This window comes from Oncorhynchus gorbuscha, linkage group LG02 (assembly GCF_021184085.1).
Source record: "Oncorhynchus gorbuscha isolate QuinsamMale2020 ecotype Even-year linkage group LG02, OgorEven_v1.0, whole genome shotgun sequence".
In the NCBI taxonomy this organism is placed as follows: Eukaryota; Metazoa; Chordata; class Actinopteri; order Salmoniformes; family Salmonidae; genus Oncorhynchus; species Oncorhynchus gorbuscha.
The window spans coordinates 110,201,172-110,225,044 of NC_060174.1; the positions used below are offsets into that span (position 1 = coordinate 110,201,172).

Here is a 23,873-nt window from a genome sequence, read left to right on the forward strand (position 1 = left end):
GCATTAGAAAAAAACCTGGTCTTTGTGGTTCAATCCGTTTTAAATTCACTGCTAGACTGAAGAACCTTACAGACAATTGTATTTGTGTGGTACAGAGATGAGGTAGTTAATTAAAAATCATGTTAAACACTATTTATTTTACCTTTATTTAACCAGGAAAGTCAGTTAAGAACAAATTCTTATTTTCAATGACGGCCTAGGAACAGTGGGTTAACTGCCTGTTCAGGGGCAGAACGACAGATTTGTACCTTGTCAGCTCAGGGGTTTCAACTCGCAGCCTTCCGGTTACTAGTCCAACGCTCTAACCACTAGGCTACCCTGCCGCCCCTTATTCTTAGAGTGGTCAGACGGAAGCCACTCCTCAGTTAAAGGCCTGCTTGAAGTTTGCCAAAAGGCACCTAAAGACACTCAGACCAGGAGAAACAATATTGTCTTCTTTTCTGCTTTTAACTCCTTCAGGGGACGAACAATTTCCCTCCTCCTCAAAATCACACAGACAAACAGATCATAGAAAAGAAGTTTGACAAGAAATCTAAAAATCACAACGACGACGTCCTCTCCAGAATCGTTTAATATTTGACAGAAAGGTATTTTTCCATCACGGTGCCTATACAGTGTTGTAACACCAAGGTAAAATCATCATCATATCTACTCTATATTGCTGATGACCAAGCACTTACCCTGTAGGGCAGTAAGGTGACACCCTTGATTCAGACAATTAGAGCTGACTGAAGACCTTGATTATTACAATATTTCACTTCCAGTAGTTCTCCAGGATCCTTGGTTCAATTCTATAGATCACATACACTCCAGATGGCAGCTGAGAGTCCTGTGTGGTCAGGGTGGATGGTTGGGGGAGAGAGGGACATCACTGGTAGGAGCTGGGACTGTGACCAAAGCTGTACTGGAGCTAGGGATGGAGCTGGGGTTAGGGCTGGGCCTGGGGTTAGGGCTGAGCCTGGGGTTAGGGCCGGGGTTAGGGCTGGGCCTGGGGTTAGGGATGGAGATGGGGTTAGGGCTGAGCCTGGGGTTAGGGCCGGGCCTGGGGTTAGGGCCGGGCCTGGGGTTAGGGCCGGGCCTGGGGTTAGGGCCGGGGTTAGGGCTGGGCCTGGGTTAGGGATGGAGATGGGGTTAGGGCTGGAGATGGGGTTAGGGCTGGGCCTGGGGTTAGGGCTGGGCCTGGGGTTAGGGCTGGGCCTGGGGTTAGGGCTGGGCCTGGGGTTAGGGCTGGGCCTGGGGTTAGGGCTGAGCCTGGGGTTAGGGCTGAGCCTGGGGTTAGGGCTGAGCCTGGGGTTAGGGCTGAGCCTGGGGTTAGGGCCGAGCCTGGGGTTAGGGCCGGGGTTAGGGCTGAGCCTGGGGTTAGGGCTGAGCCTGGGGTTAGGGCTGAGCCTGGGGTTAGGGCTGGGCCTGGGGTTAGGGCTGGGCCTGGGGTTAGGGCTGGGCCTGGGGTTAGGGCTGGGCCTGGGGTTAGGGCTGGGCCTGGGGTTAGGGCTGGGCCTGGGGTTAGGGCTGGGGTTAGGGCTGAGCCTGGGGTTAGGGCTGAGCCTGGGGTTAGGGCCGGGGTTAGGGCTGAGCCTGGGGTTAGGGCTGAGCCTGGGGTTAGGGCTGGGCCTGGGGTTAGGGCTGGGCCTGGGGTTAGGGCCGGGGTAGGGCTGAGCCTGGGGTTAGGGCTGGGCCTGGGTTTAGGGATGGAGCTTGGGTTAGGGCTGGGCCTGGGGTTAGGGCTGGGCCTGGGGTTAGGGCTGAGCCTGGGGTTAGGGCCGGGGTTAGGGCCTGGGGTTAGGGCAGAGCCTGGGGTTAGGGCAGAGCCTGGGGTTAGGGCAGAGCCTGGGGTTAGGGCAGAGCCTGGGGTTAGGGCAGAGCCTGGGGTTAGGGCAGAGCCTGGGGTTAGGGCAGAGCCTGGGGTTAGGGCAGAGCCTGGGGTTAGGGTGGGGTTAGGGCAGAGCCTGGGGTTAGGGCAGAGCCTGGGGTTAGGGCAGAGCCTGGGGTTAGGGCAGAGCCTGGGGTTAGGGCAGAGCCTGGGGTTAGGGCTAGGGCCTGGGGTTAGGGCAGGGCCTGGGGTTGGGCCTGGGGTTAGGGCAGGGCCTGGGGTTAGGGCCTGGAGTTAGGGCTGGGCCTGGGGTTAGGGCTGGGCCTGGGGTTAGGGCCGGGGTTAGGGCTGAGCCTGGGGTTAGGGCTAGGGCCTGGGGTTAGGGCTAGGGCCTGGGGTTAGGGCTAGGGCCTGGGGTTAGGGCTAGGGCCTGGGGTTAGGGCTAGGGCCTGGGGTTAGGGCTAGGGCCTGGGGTTGGGCCTGGGGTTGGGCCTGGGGTTGGGCCTGGGGTTAGGGCTTATCTCTGTGTAACCATAAGAGTCACTATTGTAGGCGCTGGTGTCTCCTCTACAGGCACCATATGTAAATGTGGGCGGAACTAACATTACTGGTGCCTGGTTATCTACTAAGGTGGGGACCACTTGGTGCTGCACTGGGAGCAACAGTGACAGTGGATTGATCATGTCTAACAGGGGACAACTCTAAAATTGGGCCTGAAGTCAGCCTGGTGAGCCCTACTCCATTCACAGCCTGGGAGAGGGAGGAAGGCACCAGTGGTTCTGAGGCTGGGGTGGAGGGTGAGGCAGCTGGACCCACGTCTGCAGAGAAATCTAAAACAGCAGGCTTTAAGACTGAGGCAGCCATCACTGATACCTCTGAAGCCGTCATAGCCTCACTTGTCCCCGGGGCAGGAGCCGAGGCTTTACCCCCGGTTGAGGCTATAGGTAGGCCTTGATCAGCCAAGTCAGGTGTCCCCTCCAGTGCACCTGCAGCCTCAGCCTCTGCTGTGACCAGCTCAGCGTTCTTCTTCTCCATCTCAGCCATGCGGCGCTGCACCATCCCCCGGCATCAGGTTGACATAGGTTCCCATCAGACGGTGGTTGGAGCGGATCAGCTTCCCGGCACAGCTGTCTGCACAGCGCTCCTAGAGGACGGGAGGATAAACACAGGCTGGGTGTTAAACACATCTCATTCTAAATACCGAGTCCTTCAGTATCACTGAAATCTAACAGTACAGCTCCCACTATCTTATTATTATCAATTTCTTTCAAGCAGTCATCAGTCATTTGTGTCAGTGCTGTACATGTTGAGTTCCCTTCTCCATAAGCGTGCTGAACATCTGTTGTTCATTTGTTTACAGAGCAGAGAAATAGCATTGTATCTGGTCAAACACCATTTGTTCCAACAGTTTGTTAAGAGCTGGCAGCAAGCTGATAGGTCTGCTGTTCGAACCAGTAAAGGATAATTAACCGCTCTTGGGTAATGGAATGACGTGTCAGTGCAGTACATGGGGGGGGGGGGGGGTTCGGGAGAGGGTGGAGGGTGAGGCAGCTGGACCCAGGTCTGCAGAGAAATCTAAAACAGCAGACTTTAAGACTGAGGCTAAGACTAAGGCCCTCCAGGCCTGAGGACAAAGACTTCCCTCCAGGCCTGAGGACAAAGACTTCCCTCCAGGCTTGAGGACAAAGACTTCCCTCCAGGCCTGAGGACAAAGACATCCCTCCAGGCCTGAGGACAAAGACATCCCTCCAGGCCTGAGGACAAATACTTATCATACCTACTGTGAAGCATGGGGGTGGAAACATCATGCTTTGGGGCTGTTTTTCTGCAAAGGGACCAGGATGACTGATCCATGTAAAGGAAAGAATGAATGGGGCCATGAATCGTGAGATTTTGAGTGAAAACCTTCCATCAGCAAGGGCATTGGAGATGAAACGTGGCTGGGTCTTTCAGCATGACAATGATCCCAAACACCCCCCGGGCAACGAAGGAGTGGCTTCGTAAGAAGCATTTCAAGGTCCTGGAGTGGCCTAGCCAGTCTCCAGATCTCAACCCCATAGAAAATCTTTGGAGAGAGTTGAAAGTCCGTGTTGCCCAGCAACAGCCCCGAAACATCACTGCTCTAGAGGAGATCTGCATGGAGGAATGGGCCAAAATACCAGCAACAGTGTGTGAAAACCTTGTGAAGACTTACAGAAAACGTTTGACCTCTGTCATTGCCAACAAAGGGTATATAACAAAGTATTGAGATAAACTTTTGTTATTGACCAAATACTTATTTTCCACCATAATTTGCCAATAAATTCATAAAAAATCCTACAATGTGATTTTCTGGATTTTTGCTGTCATAGTTGAAGTGTAGCTATGATGAAAAGTACAGGCCTCTCATCTTTTTAAGTGGGAGAACTTGCACAATTGGTGGCTGACTAAATACTTCTTTTGCCCCACTGTTATATAAAGTGCATTTGAAAGTATTCAGACCCCTTCACTTTTTCCACATTTTGTTACGTTACAGCCTTATTCTAAAATTGATTTTTTTTCTCCTCATAAATCTACACACAATACCCTATAATACCATCACAATACCCTATAATGACATCACAATACCCCATAATGACATCACAATACCCCACAATGACATCACAATACCCTAAAATGACAACGCAAAGAGGTTTTTAGAAATGTTTGCAAATGCTTAAAAAAATAAAAAACAGAAACACCTTATTTATTATTTACATAAGGATTCAGACCCTTTGCTATGAGACACGAAATTGAGCTCCGGTGCATGCTGTTTCCATTGATCATCCTTAACTCTGGGACATGTGGGACGGCCAACATCCAGTGAAAATGCAGAAATTCTAATAAATTACTATAAAAATTAAACTTTCATGAAATCACACATGCAATACAACAAATTAAAGCTATACTTGTTGTTAAGATGTTTCTACAACTTGAATGGAGTCCTCCTGTGGTAAATTCAATTGATTGGACATGATTTGTAAAGGCACACACCTGTCTATATAAGGTCCCACAGTTGACAGGGCATGTCAGAGCAAAAACCAAGCCATGAGGTCGAAGGAATTGTCCGTAGAGCTCCGAGACAGGATTGTTGAGGCACAGATCTGGGGAAGGTTACCAAAAAACTGTCTGCAGCATTGAAGGTCCCCAAGAACACAGTGGCCTCCATCATTCTGCAGCATTGAAGGTCCCCAAGAACACAGTGGCCTCCATCATTCTGCAGCATTGAAGGTCCCCAAGAACACAGTGGCCTCCATCATTCTGCAGCATTGAAGGTCCCCAAGAACACAGTGGCCTCCATCATTCTGCAGCATTAAAGGTCCCCAAGAACACAGTGGCCTCCATCATTCTGCAGCATTGAAGGGCCCCAAGAACACAGTGGCCTCCATCATTCTGCAGCATTGAAGGTCCCCAAGAACACAGTGGCCTCCATCATTCTGCAGCATTAAAGGTCCCCAAGAACACAGTGGCCTCCATCATTCTGTAGCATTGAAGGTCCCCAAGAACACAGTGGCCTCCATCATTCTGTAGCATTGAAGGTCCCAAGAACACAGTGGCCTCCATCATTCTGCAGCATTAAAGGTCCCAAGAACACAGTGACATCCATCATTCTGCAGCATTGAAGGTCCCCAAGAACACAGTGGCCTCCATCATTCTGCAGTGTTGAAGGTCCCCAAGAACACAGTGACCTCCATCATTCTGCAGCATTGAAGGTCCCCAAGAACACAGTGACCTCCATCATTCTGCAGCATTGAAGGTCCCCAAGAACACAGTGGCCTCCATCATTCTGCAGCATTAAAGGTCCCCGAGAACACAGTGGCCTCCATCACTCTTAAATAGAAGAAGTTTGGAAACACCAATACTCTTCCTAGAGCTGGCTGCCCACCAAAACTGAGCAATCGTGGGAGGAGAGCCTTGGTCAGGGAGATGATCAAGAACCCGACGGTCACTCTGACAGAGCTCCAGAGCTCCTCTTTGGGAGAACCTTCCAGAAGGACAACAACCATCTCTGAAGCACTCAACCAATCTGGGCTTTTTGTTAGAGTGGCCAGACGGAAGCCACTCAGTAAAAGGCACATGGAGATTGCCAATAGGCACCTAAATGACTCTCAGATCCTGAGAAACAATATTCTCTGGTTTGATGAAACCTTGGCTTGAATGCCAAGTGTCTTGTCTGGAGGAAACCTGGCAGCATCCCTATGGTGAAGCATGGTGGTGGCAGCATCATGCTGCGAGGATGTTTTTCAGCAGCAGGGACTGGGAGACTAGTCAGGATCAAGGGAAAGATGAGCAGAGCAAAGTACTGAGAGATCCTTGATGAAAATCTGCTCCAGAGTGCTCAGGACCTTCCAAAAGGACAATGATCTTAAACACAGCCAAGACAACGCAGGAGTGGCTTTCGGGACAATCTCTGAATGTCCAGACTTGAACCCAATCAAACATCTCTGGAAAGACCTGAAAATAGCTGTTCCGCGACACTCCCCAGCCAACCTGACAGAGCTTGAGAGGATCTGCAGAGAGGAATGGGAGAAACTCCCCAAATACAGGTGTGCCAAGCTTGTAACATCTAGTAGACTCCAGGCTGTAATCTCTGCCAGAGGTGATTCAATAAAGTACTGAGTAAAAGGTCTGAATACTGATTTAAATGTGATATTTCAGTTTTTTATTTTTAATACATTTGCACAAATTTCTAAACCTGTTTTTCCTTTGTCATTATGGGGTATTGTGTGTAGATTGCAAAGAGAAAATCTATTTTAGAATAAGGCTGTAACGTAACAAAATGTGGAAAATGTCAAGGGGTCTGAATACTTTCCGAATGCTGTGTGTGTGTGTGTGTGTGTGTGTGTGTGTGTGTGTGTGTGTGTGTGTGTGTGTGTGTGTGTGTGTGTGTGTGTGTGTGTGTGTGTGTGTGTGTGTGTGTGTGTGTGTGTGTGTGTATTCATTCAACAGGCTACATCGATCAATACAAAAAAAAACTTTGAATGAGGAAACGATTTTGCCCTCTCACCTAAAAACAACCATCACTACACCACTGGATAAAGACAGAGCCAGGTCCCTGGGGAGTTGATCTACCATCTCTCACCCACAGCCATGCAACGAGCCAGGCCTCACCTCGTCCATGGTGAGACTTCTGTAGTTGAAGTTACTGGTGCATCTCTGGAAACAGATCTCTGTCATACGGTTGTAGACCATCAGAAAGTCCCGTAGCTAAAAACAACCAAACATAGTGATCAACACACACACAGAGAAAAAAAAGCCTCGTCTTGGGAGTCATCACATCATCTATAACATGTCCGTTGATGAAAAAACATGGTCACATTGAGATGAACTTACGTTTCGTATTTGTGCTTCGGGCTCCATGGTGTAACGTCCTGTCCAAAACGGCTTGTTAGCTTCACTAGCTTTGCAATGCGTTAGCGTTGCCTCTACGTTTATATTGAACTGAAAAAGACGTCTCCACACGATGTGCAATTCATGTATGAATACGTAAAAACATATAATAGTTACAATGAAGAGAACATACAATCCGAAAATGATCACGTTGATATGATAGAAAAGAGTAGCTTGACATTCAGGTTAGTGCTATTCGGTATCCCCAGGACGTACCTTCTTCTTCTGTGGTGTTATGCCGGTCCGCAAACAAACGTTAAAGGTGTATGCCGCCACCTACTGTATGGGTAATGAACGGAGGGGGAAAAAATCCATTGCGGGAAAGGGAAAAAACAAACACAATAGAAAAAATAAAATAAAATACATCCTTCAACCCATCCCACTCCTTCAGTCATGGTCCAGATCACATCCCTATACAGACTCAGGGGCCTGTGATGAAGGAGTCCCTAATAAACGTTCAGCCACACCCACAATGCCTCTTTTCTCCTATTTCCTCTCTGCTCTGTGCAGTTTATTCCCAATGCTATAAACAATACAACGTCCACCTTTTTTTAATATGTCAGGATCCTGTTGGCGAGGAACATTTACAAATGTCTCTAATCCAACTGCCATGGTTTGTTCAACATTACTCCCTTCTTCCACTCTTCTCACCGCTGTCAGATAGGAGACAAGCTGGACAGCCCTTACTCTCAACGCCTCTGGATAGGAGAGGTCAGCCAGAGTCAGCCAGCCTGTCAGTCAGTCAGTCAACAAGCCAGCCAGTCAACCAGCCACTCAGTCAACCAGCCACTCAGTCAACCAGCCAGCCAGTCAACCAGCCAGCCAGTCAACCATTTACATTTAAGTCATTTAGCAGACGCTCTTATCCAGAGCGACTTACAAATTGGTGCATTCACCTTATGACATCGAGTGGAAAAGTCACTTTACAATAGTGCATCTAAATCTTAAAGGGGGGGGGGGTGAGAGGGATTACTTATCCTATCCTAGGTATTCCTTAAAGAGGTGGGGTTTCAGGTGTCTCCGGAAGGTGGTGATTGACTCCGCTGTCCTGGCGTCGTGAGGGAGTTTGTTCCACCATTGGGGGGGCCAGAGCAGCAAACAGTTTTGACTGGGCTGAGCGGGAGCTGTACTTCCTCAGTGGTAGGGAGGCGAGCAGGCCAGAGGTGGATGAACGCAGTGCCCTTGTTTGGGTGTAGGGCCTGATCAGAGCCTGGAGGTACTGAGGTGCCGTTCCCCTCACAGCTTCATAGGCAAGCACCATGGTCTTGTAGCAGATGCGAGCTTCAACTGGAAGCCAGTGGAGAGAGCGGAGGAGCGGGGTGACGTGAGAGAACTTGGGAAGGTTGAACACCAGACGGGCTGCGGCGTTCTGGATGAGTTGTAGGGTTTAATGGCACAGGCAGGGAGCCCAGCCAACAGCGAGTTGCAGTAATCCAGACGGGAGATGACAAGTGCCTGGATTAGGACCTGCGCTGCTTCCTGTGTGAGGCAGGGTCGTACTCTGCGGATGTTGTAGAGCATGAACCTACAGGAACGGGCCACCGCCTTGATGTTGGTTGAGAACGACAGGGTGTTGTCCAGGATCACGCCAAGGTTCTTAGCGCTCTGGGAGGAGGACACAATGGAGTTGTCAACCGTGATGGCGAGATCATGGAACGGGCAGTCCTTCCCCGGGAGGAAGAGCAGCTCCGTCTTGCCGAGCCACTCAGTCAACGACCAAGTCCATATTATGTCAAGATGAGCTCAAATACGCAGAGAGAAACGACAGTCCATCATTACTTTAAGACATGAAGTTCAATCAATACGGAAACTTTGAAAGTTTCTTCAAATGCAGAAACCATCAAGTCACAAAAACCATCAAGCACTATGATGAAACTGGCTCTGATGAAGACCACCACAGGAAAGGAAGACCCAGAGTTACCTCTGCTGCAGAGGATAAGTTCATTAGAAATTTCAGCCCAAATAAATGCTTCACAGAGTTCAAGTAACAGAGACATCTCAACATCAACTGTTCAGAGGAGACTGTGTGAATCAGGCCTTCATGGTCAAATTGCTGCAAAGAAACCACTACTATAAAAAAAACATGTTACCTTTATTTAACTAGGCAAGTCAGGTAAGAACATATTCTTATTTACAATTACGAACTACACCGGCCAAACCCGGACGATGCTGGGCCAATTATACACCTCCTTATGGGACTCCCAATCACGGCCGGGTGTGATTCTGTCTGGATTCGACCCAGGGTCTGTAGTGATGCCTCTCGCTCTAAGATGTAGTGACTTAGAACGCTGCGCCACTCGGGAGCCCTAAAGGACACCAATAATGAGACGAGACTTGCTTGGGCCAAGAAACACGTGCAATGGACATTAGACCGGTAGAAATCTGTCCTTGGGTCTGATGAGTCCAAATGATAGATTTTTGGTTCCAACAGTAGTGTCTTCGTGAGACGCAGTGTAGCTGAACAGATTTTTATTTTATTTATTTTTATTTCACCTTTATTTAACCAGGTAGGCTAGTTGAGAACAAGTTCTCATTTGCAAATGCGACCTGGCCAAGATAAAGCATAGCAGTGTGAACAGACAACACAGAGTTACACATGGAATAAACAATTAACAAGTCAATAACACAGTAGAAAAAATGGGCAGTCTATATACAATGTGTGCAAAAGGCATGAGGAGGTAGGCGAATAATACAATTTTGCAGATTAACACTGGAGTGATAAATGATCAGATGGTCATGTACAGGTAGAGATATTGGTGTGCAAAAGAGCAGAAAAATAAATAAATAAAAACAGTATAAAAACAGTATGGGAATGAGGTAGGTGAAAATGGGTGGGCTGTTTTCCTATAGACTATGTACAGCTGCAGCGATCGGTTAGCTGCTCGGATAGCTGATGTTTGAAGTTGGTGAGGGAGATAAAAGTCTCCAACTTCAGCGATTTTTGCAATTCGTTCCAGTCACAGGCAGCAGTGTACTGGAACGAAAGGCGGCCAAATGATGTGTTGGCTTTAGGGATGATCAGTGAGATACACCTGCTGGAGCGCGTGCTACGGATGGGTGTTGCCATCGTGACCAGTGAACTGAGATAAGGCGGAGCTTTACCTAGCATGGACTTGTAGATGACCTGGAGCCAGTGGGTCTGGCGACGAATATGTAGTGAGGGCCAGCCGACTAGAGCATACAAGTCGCAGTGGTGGGTGGTATAAGGTGCTTTAGTGACAAAACGGATGGCACTGTGATAGACTGCATCCAGTTTGCTGAGTAGAGTGTTGGAAGCCATTTTGTAGATGACATCGCCGAAGTCGAGGATCGGTAGGATAGTCAGTTTTACTAGGGTAAGCTTGGCAGAGTGAGTGAAGGAGGCTTTGTTGCGGAATAGAAAGCCGACTCTTGATTTGATTTTCGATTGGAGATGTTTGATGTGGGTCTGGAAGGAGAGTTTGCAGTCTAGCCAGACACCTAGGTACTTATAGATGTCCACATATTCAAGGTCGGAACCATCCAGGGTGGTGATGCTAGTCGGGCATGCGGGTGCAGGCAGCGATCGGTTGAAAAGCATGCATTTGGTTTTACTCGCGTTTAAGAGCAGTTGGAGGCCACGGAAGGAGTGCTGTATGGCATTGAAGCTCGTTTGGAGGTTAGATAGCACAGTGTCCAATGACGGGCCGAAAGTATATAGAATGGTGTCGTCTGCGTAGAGGTGGATCAGGGAATCGCCCGCAGCAAGAGCAACATCATTGATATACACAGAGAAAAGAGTCGGCCCGAGAATTGAACCCTGTGGCACCCCATAGAGACTGCCAGAGGACCGGACAGCATGCCCTCCGATTTGACACACTGAACTCTGTCTGCAAAGTAATTGGTGAACCAGGCAAGGCAGTCATCCGAAAAACCGAGGCTGTTGAGTCTGCCGATAAGAATATGGTGATTGACAGAGTCGAAAGCCTTGGCGAGGTCGATGAAGACGGCTGCACAGTACTGTCTTTTATCGATGGCGGTTATGATATCGTTTAGTACCTTGAGTGTGGCTGAGGTGCACCCGTGACCGGCTCGGAAACCAGATTGCACAGCGGAGAAGGTACGGTGGGATTCGAGATGGTCAGTGACCTGTTTGTTGACTTGGCTTTCGAAGACCTTAGATAGGCAGGGCAGGATGGATATAGGTCTGTAACAGTTTGGGTCCAGGGTGTCTCCCCCTTTGAAGAGGGAGATGACTGCGGCAGCTTTCAATCCTTGGGGATCTCAGACGATATGAAAGAGAGGTTGAACAGGCTGGTAATAGGGGTTGCGACAATGGCGGCAGATAGTTTCAGAAATAGCGGGTCCAGATTGTCAAGCCCAGCTGATTTGTACGGGTCCAGGTTTTGCAGCTCTTTCAGAACATCTGCTATCTGGATTTGGGTAAAGGAGAACCTGGAGAGGCTTGGGTGAGGAGCTACGGGGGCGGAGCTGTTGGCCGAGGTTGGAGTAGCCAGGCGGAAGGCATGGCCAGCCGTTGAGAAGTGCTTATTAAAGTTTTCGATAATCATGGATTTATCGGTGGAGACCGTGTTTCCTAGCCTCAGTGCAGTGGGCAGCTGGGAGGAGGTGCTCTTGTTCTCCATGGACTTCACAGTGTCCCAGAACTTTTTGGAGTTGGAGCTACAGGATGCAAACTTCTGCCTGAAGAATCTAAAATATATTTTTATTTGTTTAACACTTTTTTGGTTACTACAGGATTCCATAGGTGTCATTTCATAGTCTTCACTGTTATTCTACAATGTCCAATAGGTGTGTCCATACTTAACTGGGACTGTAATGTTTTTGCTGTCATTATGGGGTGTTGTGTAGACTGAGGGAGGGAACAAAAAAAACCTACTTTATCCATTTTTGAACAAGGCCGTAACAAAATGTGGAGAAAGGGGTCTGAATACTTTGAAGGTACTAACTTCAGTTTTTAGAAAGAAAAGTCTACTTGGTTCACCCAGAAATACACATCCAGGTTTAGCTTTAATGAACCCCCATGAACGATAATTTAAGAACTCCTTGATCGTGCTTTGCAGTATTCTCCAAGGCCATGAGCTAGCCAGGGTGTCTGTATAAAAACACCCAACTTCCACCTCATCTGAACATTAAGGACAACGGTCTGTTAGCCATCTATGGCTCGGTTCTCATCCATATAAAACGATGTTCCATCTAATGCAGGCGAGCCAATTCAGCCCGCTGGACTCCAGGCCACGAGTGTGGAACTAGATGCCCATTATAATGGACCTACACAGTAAATGGCGTCGCCTTTCTGGCCTGCGAATTGCTTTTGAACAAATTGTAACGCCAAATGTGGCCCTCGAGCCAAAATTGCCTACCCCTGATGTATAGAGGTTGGGAAATGGCTGAATAAATGCCATCTTGGTCATACTCCCTAAGCACCAAACAGACTCCCAGAAACCATTGGTTTGAAAACGGACTCCCAGAAACCGTTGGTTTGAAAACGGACTCCCAGAAACTGTTGGTTTGAAAACGGACTCCCAGAAACCGTTGGTTTGAAAACGGACTCCCAGAAACCGTTGGTTTGAAAACGGACTACCAGAAACCGTTGGTTTGAAAACGGACTCCCAGAAACAGTTGGTTTGAAAACGTTGCTAACGCATCAATACAGCCGATGTTTCCGTTCAATAATTCCCCATCGTTCCGTTGGAAGAACAGAAGCTTTCAATATGTTCCATGATTGGTAGATTTGAAGACCATGCTTCTGTTAGATATTACATTCTGAATTGACCAACAAATATCAAGAACTGTGCCAATAGTTCCAATAAGCACCACTGTGACACTTACCCCTAACCAGGTTTTTACCATTAACAGAGAGATCTGCACCAGTGAAATGTACCGGTGTTCAGGGTTCCTGCATTAAAATGGGAAAGCAAGTCAGCTCAATTGAACTTTAATTTGAAAACAGCCTGTAGGGAATGGCCATAACCAAAGTAGCTCGTCAATAGTATTCAAATGGGATTGTGCAAGAGATCATGTAACAGGGTATGATTAAAGTTGGGAGGGGGTTGTGCCACCCAGAAGCTCAGGGGGTGCATGCTACATTTATATAATTTGGGAGGGGGTTGTGCCACCCAGAAGCTCAGGGGGTGCATGCTACATTTATATAATTTGGGAGGGGTTGCGCCACCCAGAAGCTTAGTGGGTGCAAGCTATTTATATAATTTGGGAGGGGGTTGCGCCACCCAGAAGCTCAGGGGTGCAAGCTATTTATATAATTTGGGAGGGGTTGTGCCACCCAGAAGCTCAAGGGGTGCAAGCTATTTATATAAGTTGGGATGGGGTTGCGCCACCCAGAAGCTCAGGGGGTGCATGCTATTTATATAATTTGGGAGGGGGTGCATGCTATTTATATAATTTTGGAGGGGGTTGTGCCACCCAGCTCAGGGGGTGCATGCTATTTATATAATTTGGGAGGGGGTCGTGCCACCCAGAAGCTCAGGGGGTGCATGCTACATTTATATAATTTGCTGAAGGGAGCATCTGATTTCTCACCTAGTAGGGGCACAAGTCAAACGACGGTTGTTACCGGCCCAACTCTTAAAACTAAGTTAACCAAGGTAAGTAGACATGCGCCAACTATGTTAACTTGCCAGATAAGTGGCTTGAGATCAAGGTTTAGTTACAGAAGTCAATACCTCCTGACAATGTGCTACATTTGGTATGAATTAGCACCATGTGTGCTGCCTGTAATATCCCCCCCCCCAGATGGGTATGAATCTGATACCACCCTAGTAAACAATGAAACATTACAGTGGAGTTGATAAACTAATCAGCTGGACCAAAAGTGCAAAAAATATATTTATTAATATTCCAAAATCATGTTGTATTTTGACACTGGACATCCTGTGGGATGATTAAAACCGGAAGGTCTTCTGCACATCCTGGGTCTTGAAGGCAAAGGTTGTGTCAGTGGCTTCCGTGGCTTCAGTCTGCAGACCCTCAGGCTCCTCCTGGGACATGGCAAGATGTTAGACTCACCTGATCAAGTCGATTTTAAAACTACACATTGTAAATGCAATAAGATTGTTCTAGTGTCTGAAGTGTAAAAGCAGTCAACTCAATGAATTCTCAAGCAAAAGCTAATTGCCTCCAAGAGTAGCATTGCACCGAGGGGAGGATGGATCAAGGACTTGACTGCTTCAACACTTCAGACAGAGACTACTTCCAGGTCATATTTACTGACATCAGTGAAGAACTTCTCTATGAGTGCCTGGGCAGTACGGTACACGGTGTCATTCTCATGGTTCTGCAGCATCTCAATCTTATCCAGGCCTCCCAACTCCTCAACCAGTAGACACAGCTTATCAGTCTCACCCATCTTCTCCGCTGCCTGGAACAAGAGGGCATGAGAACATAGTGAGGTTTTACAAGGTAGGTCCTCAAACTGCTTCTCCACTGCCTGGGAGAGAAAGTGGGTCACCCCCTAAACTTTAAAAGTAGCAGCAATGACTAGGTGTCTCACCATGAAGAGGTTGTTGATGGCGTCCAATATGACAAGGATGGTCTTGGAGTCTTTGACAGTCAGTAGGTTGAGGATGGCCTCCAGGCCTCCTGATTGGACCAGTTGGATAACTTGCTCTACAGTGCCCCCGCTGGTGAAGTTAGTTATGGCCCACACCGCCTCCCGCTGAGTCTTAAAGTCCCCCTGGGAAAACACCAGATATAGAGGATTAGACTGGGGTGGTTAGTCGTGACCCACACTGCATCAGTCACTGAGAAACGGGGTAAGTGTCTATGCCCTTTACAGTAATGTCCAAATTGCCACCTGTGAGCACATCTAATGTGGAGCAAGTGGTGTTTAACTACCATTACATAGCGGTATCCTCCTGTACAAGTTAAACCCTGAGTAGATCTACAGCTAGCCAGCGTCACATTCCAGGGTTCATCAGTACCGCGACCTAGCCAGCGTCACATTCCAGTGTTCATCAGTACCGCGACCTAGCCAGCGTCACATTCCAGGGTTCATCAGTACCGCGACCTAGCCAGCGTCACATTCCAGGGTTCATCAGTACCGCGACCTAGCCAGCGTCACATTCCAGGGTTCATCAGTACCGCCTAGCCACCTAGCCCAGGGTTCATCGTCACATTCCAGGGTTCATCAGTACCGCGACCTAGCCAGCGTCACATTCCAGGGTTCATCAGTACCGCGACCTAGCCAGCGTCACATTCCAGGGTTCATCAGTACCGCGACCTAGCCAGCGTCACATTCCAGGGTTCATCAGTACCGCGACCTAGCCAGCTTCACATTCCAGGGTTCATCAGTACCGCGACCTAGCCAGCGTCACATTCCAGGGTTCATCAGTACCGCGACCTAGCCAGCTTCACATTCCAGGGTTCATCAGTACCGCGACCTAGCCAGCGTCACATTCCAGGGTTCATCAGTACCGCGACCTAGCCAGCGTCACATTCCAGGGTTCATCAGTACCGCGACCTAGCCAGCGTCACATTCCAGGGTTCATCAGTACCGCGACCTAGCCAGCGTCACATTCCAGGGTTCATCAGTACCGCGACCTAGCCAGCGTCACATTCCAGGGTTCATCAGTACCGCGACCTAGCCAGCTTCACATTCCAGGGTTCATCAGTACCGCGACCTAGCCAGCGTCACATTCCAGGGTTCATCAGTACCGCGACCCAGCCAGCTTCACATTCCAGGGTTCATCAGTACCGCGACCTAGCCAGCGTCACATTCCAGGGTTCATCAGTACCGCGACCTAGCCAGCTTCACATTCCAGGGTTCATCAGTACCGCGACCTAGCCAGCTTCACATTCCAGGGTTCATCAGTACTATGATGTGGCTATTGCCTCTTGCAGGTTGTAACTACACGTCCCACAAGGCTAGTCGAATGCTGAAACATCAAAACTAAAGTGAGGCTTTTAGAAGTTAGTCCATTACAGATTGTTAATGCTGACTTGAGCTTACGAATGGACAAACCTCCCACTCCTGTCAATACATTTTATTATGTCTTACAAAAGTGTTACTGTGCATGAGGCTTTAAAACATTTTAGTTGAACTATTTCACAACAATTAAATATTTTTAGTCATCAAATGAAAGCGATAAGTCTTTGAAGGGGAGGGAATCTGACTTGGTCCTCAACTAATTACTCAGACACTTCATTCAGGGTAAGTGGAGATGTTGTAAAGGATTCGTTGCCATAGACATGTACCTGGCTAAAAAGGTCGGCAGCATTTGTATGACCTTTTATCCAGTGTTGAAACTCAGCCAGCTAACTTCTGTGAACTTGAACCTGCTTCGTAGGACACCTCTGGTCTATAAGTGCAGGCGGTAGACTAGTGGTTCCCAAACCTCTCCTCCAGGACCCCCAGCCAGCCGTTCCAGAACTCATCTGATACAACTTGTCAACCAATCACCAAGCCCTTGATTAAGGTGTTCTAGTTCAGGGCTACAAAGACATTGTAACATCTGGGGGTTCCGAAGGAGAAGTTTGAAAAAGGTGAGTCTCTGCTGTATCAGTTGGCTAGTGTGCAGGTGTAGGGAGAGGGGTCACCAACGTTGCGTAGCAGGTCGATAAGTGGGGGCAGCAGGCCGCAGGTGAGCAGTTGTATCAGTTGGCTAGTGTGCAGGTGTAGTGAGGGGTCACCAACGTGGCGTAGCAGGTCGATAAGCGGGGCAGCAGGCCGCAGGTGAGCAGTTGCTGTATCAGTTGGCTAGTGTGCAGGTGTAGGGAGAGGGGTCACCAACGTGGCGTAGCAGGTCGATAAGCGGGGGCAGCAGACCGCAGGTGAGCAGTTGTTGTATCAGTTGGCTAGTGTGCAGGTGTAGTGAGGGGTCACCAACGTGGCGTAGCAGGTCGATAAGCGGGGCAGCAGGCCGCAGGTGAGCAGTTGTTGTATCAGTTGGCTAGTGTGCAGGTGTAGTGAGGGGTCACCAACGTGGCGTAGCAGGTCGATAAGCGGGGGCAGCAGGCCGCAGGTGAGCAGTTGTTGTATCTGTTGAGCGGGACCAGCAGCGATGTTAGATACGGCCCAGGTTGCCTCCTTCTGAACGCTGGGTTTGCTGTGTCTCATTAAACTAGGCAGGACAGACAGCACCCCGGCGTCAATGGCCACCTGACAGGAATACAAGTATTAAAGTCACAAAGTTCAAATCAAGCTTACAGGTAGTTCAGTATCCTCTCGCCACCGGATCAAAATAATGTATCCTAATGAACTGCAATACAAATGGACAAAGCTTTGTAATCATAGTGTAGTAGCCAGTTCAATGGAATTACATTCTCAGCAAGGGAATATTGGTTCACTGCTAAAGCTTACAGGCAACCATAAAACCACTGGCTAAGTGCTGTGAAATGTGTTTTTACAGGGTCAGCCAGAGTACAGCACCCTGGAACAGCTTTGTGCCAATGCACACATGACTGTAAGTCGCTTTGGATAAAAGAGTCTGCTAAATGGCATATTATTATTATTATTATTATTATTATTATTATAAGTGCCTTGGTCAAGGTCACAGACAAAACAGATTCCAAGAGCTGAGGAGATGAACAGCAACTACAGGTCAAACACTAACTGCTAAAGTGTATCAGTCCATAGTTTAGTCACCTGAGTCTGGACGTCTGAGCCACTCACTATGTTCCCTATGGAGCGCAGAGCTGGGGTCTGGAGAGGGAGAGAGAAGCTAGAGTTAGTTTAGAACACCACAGGCCTTTAGAGTGGCCACAGCGAGTCAGTCCCACCCCCACAGCGAGTCAGTCCCACCCCCACAGCGAGTCAGTCCCACCCCCACAGCGAGTCAGTCCCACCCCCACAGCGAGTCAGTCCCACCCCCACAGCGAGTCAGTCCCACCCCCCACAGCGAGTCAGTCCCTCTGACAGTAACAGAGCACTAGTCTTTTAAAGACAACCAGAACTTTATTTACCACCACAGTGAGCGCCTCAAAGCTCATGAGGGACACCAGACGGGGAACAATACCGGTCTGGACCACAATATCGATACGGTCGTTGGCACCATCAGTCAGATAGGAGACGGCCCAGCATGCATCACTCAAGATATCCTGATCACTCAGGTGGAGGAGCTGAATCAGAGAAGGCAGCACCTGGGGAGGAAGTGTACACTTCTAGATGAGGAAATAGAGAACCAAGTGCAACAGTGTGTGTTTGTGGAGGTCACCTGTTGGACAGCAGATAAGGGAGGGAAGGGGTTCTTGTTCCTACAGAGGTTAGACAGGGTCCATGTCAAGTTACGAAGGTACCCCACCTGGAGAGGAGAGAGGAATTGTAACCAGTTCAGGAAACTGAAAATGGGGGGGACCATATTCTATAATTTAGGGTAGGAACAGAATGAATACGTCGGTAATGTAACAGAACGTGGAATAAGTCAAGGGGTCTGACTACTGTCAATACAATATCTCCTCAGGCCTAATTCAGCACTGGGCATCTTATGACCTGCATTAAAGCCAAGCCTCCTCCTCCTTCACCTGCATCTTGCTCCCTACTCGTCTGGCCAAAGCATGACCATTCTCTCTTTATTTTACTAGGCAAGTCAGTTAATAAATTATTATTTTCAATGACAGTAAATAGCTTGCCCACTCCATAGAAAAGCTGCATGAGCCACACTAATTGTGTAATCTTAAAGTTTGAGTCAGAAGACGTTAAGAATTGTATTTTACGGGTACAGAAGGAAAACAATTTGTTAAGGAACAGAATGTAAAATTGGTTCAAACATGGCAGGTGCCAAACCATAACGTTAAGGACCCTACAGGAGGACGTTAAGGACCCCACAGGAGGACGTTAAGGACCCCACAGGAGGACGTTAAGGACCCCACAGGAGGACGTTAAGGACCCCACAGGAGGACGTTAAGGACCCCACAGGAGGACGTGAACTTACAGGTGTGTCTGGGGTGATTCTAGACAGCAGAGCAGGGATCACGTTACATTCTATCAGAGTATCTCGATACGCCGGTCCATCACCTGAAAACAGGAAACGGTCTTAACATGTAGGCTTTTGTTCAAGCACAGTGGACCTCATGTTTCCTGGGCTCGGTGTTACCTGCTATGTTACCCAGGGCCCAGACAGCCTGCTCACTGATGTGCAACATGGGGGATGCCAGCAGAGATATGAAAGCTGGGACTGCACCATGCTCTACCACCTGTAGAGGGAGACATTACACCAGTAAACTACAGCCAGGCCAAGCAAAGGCTACATCACATGGGTCAAATACAACAGGTGTAGTAAATGTTTACTTACAAGCCCTAAACAATGTAGTTTAAAAGGCTGGCACCACTTGTGCCATCTGAGGTTTCTGAGCAGTGCAACAGTTTGGAAAGAGATATATACACACTGAAAACATGACCGAGTTAATTCATAAGGAAATCAATTGGAACGGTAGTACCTATGGCTTTCACATGATTGGACAGTGGCCCAGCCAATCAGAGTGTTTCCCACCCCCCACAAAAGCACTTTAGCTAGATACTCAGTTTCATCTGTCAGGGTGGCTGTCTCAGACTTTTCCCCCCAGGTGAAGCAGTCCTGGGCTGCCACGTTTACATGTGGTCTGCCATTGTGAAGCCGGTTGGACATACTGCCAAATTCTCTAAAATGATATTGAGCGGCTTATGGTAGAGAAATTAATCTTCAGTTCTCTGGCAACAGCTCTAGTTGACATTCCTGCAGTCAGCATGCCAATTGCACTCACCTCAACTTGAGACATGTGGCATTGTGTTGTGACAAACAGCACATTTTACAGTGGCCTTTTATTGTCCCCAGCACAAGGTGCACCGGTGTAATGATCATGCTGATTAAACAGCTACTTGACAAACTATACACCTGACAGGTGTGGCATATCAAGAAGCTGATTAAACTGCATGATCATTTCCTTACATTATATCTTGCCAAAGGAGAAAAGCTCACTAACAGATGTTAACAACTATGTGCACAAAATTTGAGAAGTAAGCTAGAAGACTTCCAGGATCTTTTCTTTCAGCTCATGAAACATGGGACCAACACTTTACATGTTGCGTTTATATATTTTGTTCAGTCTAGTACGCTTTAACCACCGAGAGGGACTCACCAGGTTAGCCGAGCCCCAGCTATCCGAGTGACTCCACAGTGTACCTGAAGCAATGGTGAAAGCCCAGGGCTGTGTGTGCACGCACCTGTTGTGTGTGCCAGGAGGTCCCCGAGGCGATGTTGGTTAGAGCCCAGGCGGCTTCAAACTGCAGACTGGGGTCATCATCCCTTCCTAGGAACTCCACAAATCTGGATAGCAGCCCTGCCTCCACAACCTCCTTTAGAGGGGGGTTACACTCACGGGACAGCAGCTTCCTACAGAGGGGGGGTGAGTTACCCCTTGTCCCTGCAGGTCTCACTCTTCCCCACAGCCATTGACTGTTTCTAAATCATCAATGTTAAATGGCATCTTCCCCACAGCCATTGACTGTTTCTAAATCATCAATGTTAAATGGTATCTTCCCCACAGCCATTAACTGTTTCTAAATCATCAATGTTAAATGGTATCTTCCTCACAGCCATTGACTGTTTCTAAATCATCAATGTTAAATGGTATCTTCCTCACAGCCTTTGACTGTTTCTAAATCATCAATGTTAAATGGTATCTTCCTCACAGCCATTAACTGTTTCTAATTCATCAATGTTAAATGGTATCTTCCAAAGCCATTGACTGTTTCTAATTCATCAATGTTAAATGGTATCTTCCCCACAGCCATTGACTGTTTCTAAATCAATGTTAAATGGTATCTTCCTCACAGCCATTGACTGTTTCTAAATCATCAATGTTAAATGGTATCTTCCTCACAGCCATTAACTGTTTCTAATTCATCAATGTTAAATGGTATCTTCCCCACAGCCATTGACTGTTTCTAATTCATCAATGTTAAATGGTATCTTCCCCACAGCCATTGACTGTTTCTAAATCAATGTTAAATGGTATCTTCCTCACAGCCATTGACTGTTTCTAATTCATCAATGTTAAATGGTATCTTCCCCACAGCCATTGACTGTTTCTAAATCAATGTTAAATGGTATCTTCCTCACAGCCATTGACTGTTTCTAATTCATCAATGTTAAATGGTATCTTCCCCACAGCCATTGACTGTTTCTAAATCAATGTTAAATGGTATCTTCCCCAAAGCCATTAACTGTTTCTAATACATCAATGTTAAAGGTGCAGTGTTCTCTTGCCAGTGGACATGATTATGACCTTACCGCATCTTCAAAACAGAATTTGACTGGTCTAAATCGAGATGCACAGCAAAGACTTATCAAAACAGTTTAGAAATGAGACCGCTGCCAAAGTGTTAACCAGAAGAAGTCATGCAGGTCAGTTGGTAAGTGCTGCTGGTAAACACCAAAGTCAGGGTCAATTACCTAAGGAACCAACCCAATGCTGGACCTTACCTGGCAGCCTGACATCCTCTGGTCTGTCTCTCCTTGCAGTCACTGTTCACATGGCCAACAACCTCCTCGATGGTAATCGCAGTCACCTGGAGACAAAGCATGACAACCATACTATTCTACAGAAATAGCCCTGTAGAGGTGGAGTCATTTCCTTTTAAATAGCAATGCAGGGTCAATTTCAAGTCAGTAAACTGACATTCAAATAAAAGAATACCCACAATACTCTGACATGTGGTTTAGGAATTTGACGTTACTTCCTGAATTGAAATAGATCAACCTCGACCAGATCTGCTTCCCAAATGGCACCCTAGTCTCCACTAGTGGACTTTTAACCAGGGTCCATAGAGGCTAAAGGTGTAAACCACGTACAGAAGGGTGTTATTTGGGATGCTGTTTTATCTTTGATAAGCCAACATCCTGGAGGTGCCAAGATAATTTATAAACTGGGTGGCTCGAGCCCTGAATGCTGATTGGCTGAAAGCCATGGCATATCAGACCATATAAAATGGGCATGACAACATGTATTTTTACTAGTTTAATTATGTTGGTACCCAGTTTAATACCAAGGTACCTCAGAGGTTGGTGATATATGGCCAATATACCACAGCTAAGGGCTGTGTCCAGGCACTCCTCGTAACATCCCTTAGCCATGGTTTGATTGTAGGCCACAAATATGACTGTTAACTAGTGATTACTTTAAGGTAGTTTGCCACCAAGCCATGAATTAGATTCCTCAAGACGTTTCAGCACGTGCACAAACACCATTCAAGTCATAAGTCAATTTCAACATTTCACACAATGCCCAAAAAAGTTCAAATCCTCTAATACCAATCCCGTCACTTGAAAGGGTTTGGTACTCCACTTGTTGATAAAACGTTAAATGTGGAGACAAAATACGGATAGCCTGGGTCACACTTTGTCCATAGACTTCACCGCCTAGGCAAAATGAATAGTCATTTGGGAGAGAAATTCCTTTACTGTAACAACTCATCAAATATGTACCTCGTGGTTGTCGGTGTTCAACTCCGGTGACTGGTCCGCATCCCCCGGTAGAGTGGTAATGTTCCTCCTCTTGAGGAAGTTCTCGTTCTTCGCGGCTTTACGCAGCTCTACGCACTCCGCGATCCGCCGCTCACGGAGCTTCTACAGACAAAAAGACATCAGGCTACAACCAGGCTTCTTTTTTAAAAACTTTTTTTAACTCGTTAAATTCTCGGAAAATCGTTACGATTGAAGGATATAGGTGCTGTCATCCCGTAATGGAGTTGGAGGGGGAAAACGATCCAAAACCGAAATGTGGAAAAAAGAGCGCAGCACAAAAACCAAAAGGGAAGGACCTTCAACTGGGCAGCTTGGAGAACCAAAGTCGAGGCTACGGAGCTGACTTACCGACGGCTCTTTTCCCTTGTTCTTGAACTTGCTCAGACGGTCATCAGTAGCACTCGTGGTGGGCATGTTGACCGTTGGGTTAGTTTAGACGAACAAAGTTCTCTCTTTGAGGCACAACAGGCGAATGCCTCCTGTAGGGTTGTCAGGAGTTTAAATACATCTTCAGAAGGATGACAGGTGCATCTCCATACTGGTGATTTAGAGTGACGCTCCTCCTAATTCTTTCCCCAGTCAATCCAATGTTGCGCTTGATTGAGCTCGCCAGTGGCACCGGTGAGCAAAGATCCCGCTTGAAAAACAATGGAAAGCCCCATTAGTGCACAACCCGGTCCATATCAAACACATTCTTTGTGAGAAACGGTGTCTTTTTCTTATATTTACAAACTCAATACTCTGTTTTAAGTATTTCATAAACCTAGTCTATATTACTAGTCAAACGCAGTGTTAAAGGTCCAGTACAGTCAAAATCCTGTTTTTTGTCTGTGTTTTGCATCATATTGTACAACAGTTGATGAAACTAATGTAAACGTGTGACCAATTTTGATCTGTGTTCTGATACAGTGCCTTCAGAAAGTATTCACACCCCGTTTCCCACATGTTATAGCTTGAATTAAACAATTCGATTTTGTGTCACTGATCTACACACAAAGTTATTATTCTAAAAAAAAAATGTATTCATAAAAAACGTAGCACTGAAATGTCTTGAAACCTTTGTTATGGTAAGGAGCCTAAACAAGTCCAGGAGTCAAAACGTGCTCAACAAATCGCACATGAAATTGAATGTGTGGGGTGCAGATTCAACTACAAAGACCAAGGTTTTTCAATGCCAAGAACCGATTGGGTAGAGGTATAAAAATGAAAAATAGCAG

The 23,873-nt window shown here is 47.5% G+C and overlaps 3 protein-coding genes across 6 annotated transcripts in view; all 3 read right to left on the reverse strand.

Annotated features, from left to right (window-relative positions):
- The window catches only part of LOC124015538 (cell adhesion molecule 2-like), a 946,327-nt gene that overhangs the window by 376,144 nt on the left and 546,310 nt on the right, over positions 1 to 23,873 (reverse strand). The gene's annotated exons all lie outside the window — the stretch shown is intronic.
- Positions 2,286 to 7,461, reverse strand: LOC124015576 (mitochondrial import inner membrane translocase subunit Tim10 B-like). The gene is given in 4 exon segments (XM_046330907.1): positions 2,286 to 2,872; positions 2,874 to 2,954; positions 6,941 to 7,036; positions 7,163 to 7,461. Coding segments are annotated over 4 exon segments (648 nt in total). The 5' UTR covers positions 7,190 to 7,461; the 3' UTR covers positions 2,286 to 2,428.
- On the reverse strand, positions 14,032 to 23,215 carry LOC124015531 (importin subunit alpha-5-like). Its single transcript, XM_046330807.1, has 13 exons — positions 23,005 to 23,215; positions 22,618 to 22,758; positions 21,616 to 21,701; positions 20,355 to 20,523; positions 19,249 to 19,348; positions 19,087 to 19,169; positions 18,370 to 18,456; positions 18,119 to 18,295; positions 17,802 to 17,858; positions 17,139 to 17,315; positions 14,709 to 14,891; positions 14,430 to 14,576; positions 14,032 to 14,196 (listed from the first exon to the last, which is right to left on the reverse strand). The coding sequence occupies exons 1-13, from the start codon at positions 23,068 to 23,070 to the stop codon at positions 14,101 to 14,103; spliced, it is 1,569 nt and encodes a 522-aa protein (XP_046186763.1). The 5' UTR covers positions 23,071 to 23,215; the 3' UTR covers positions 14,032 to 14,100.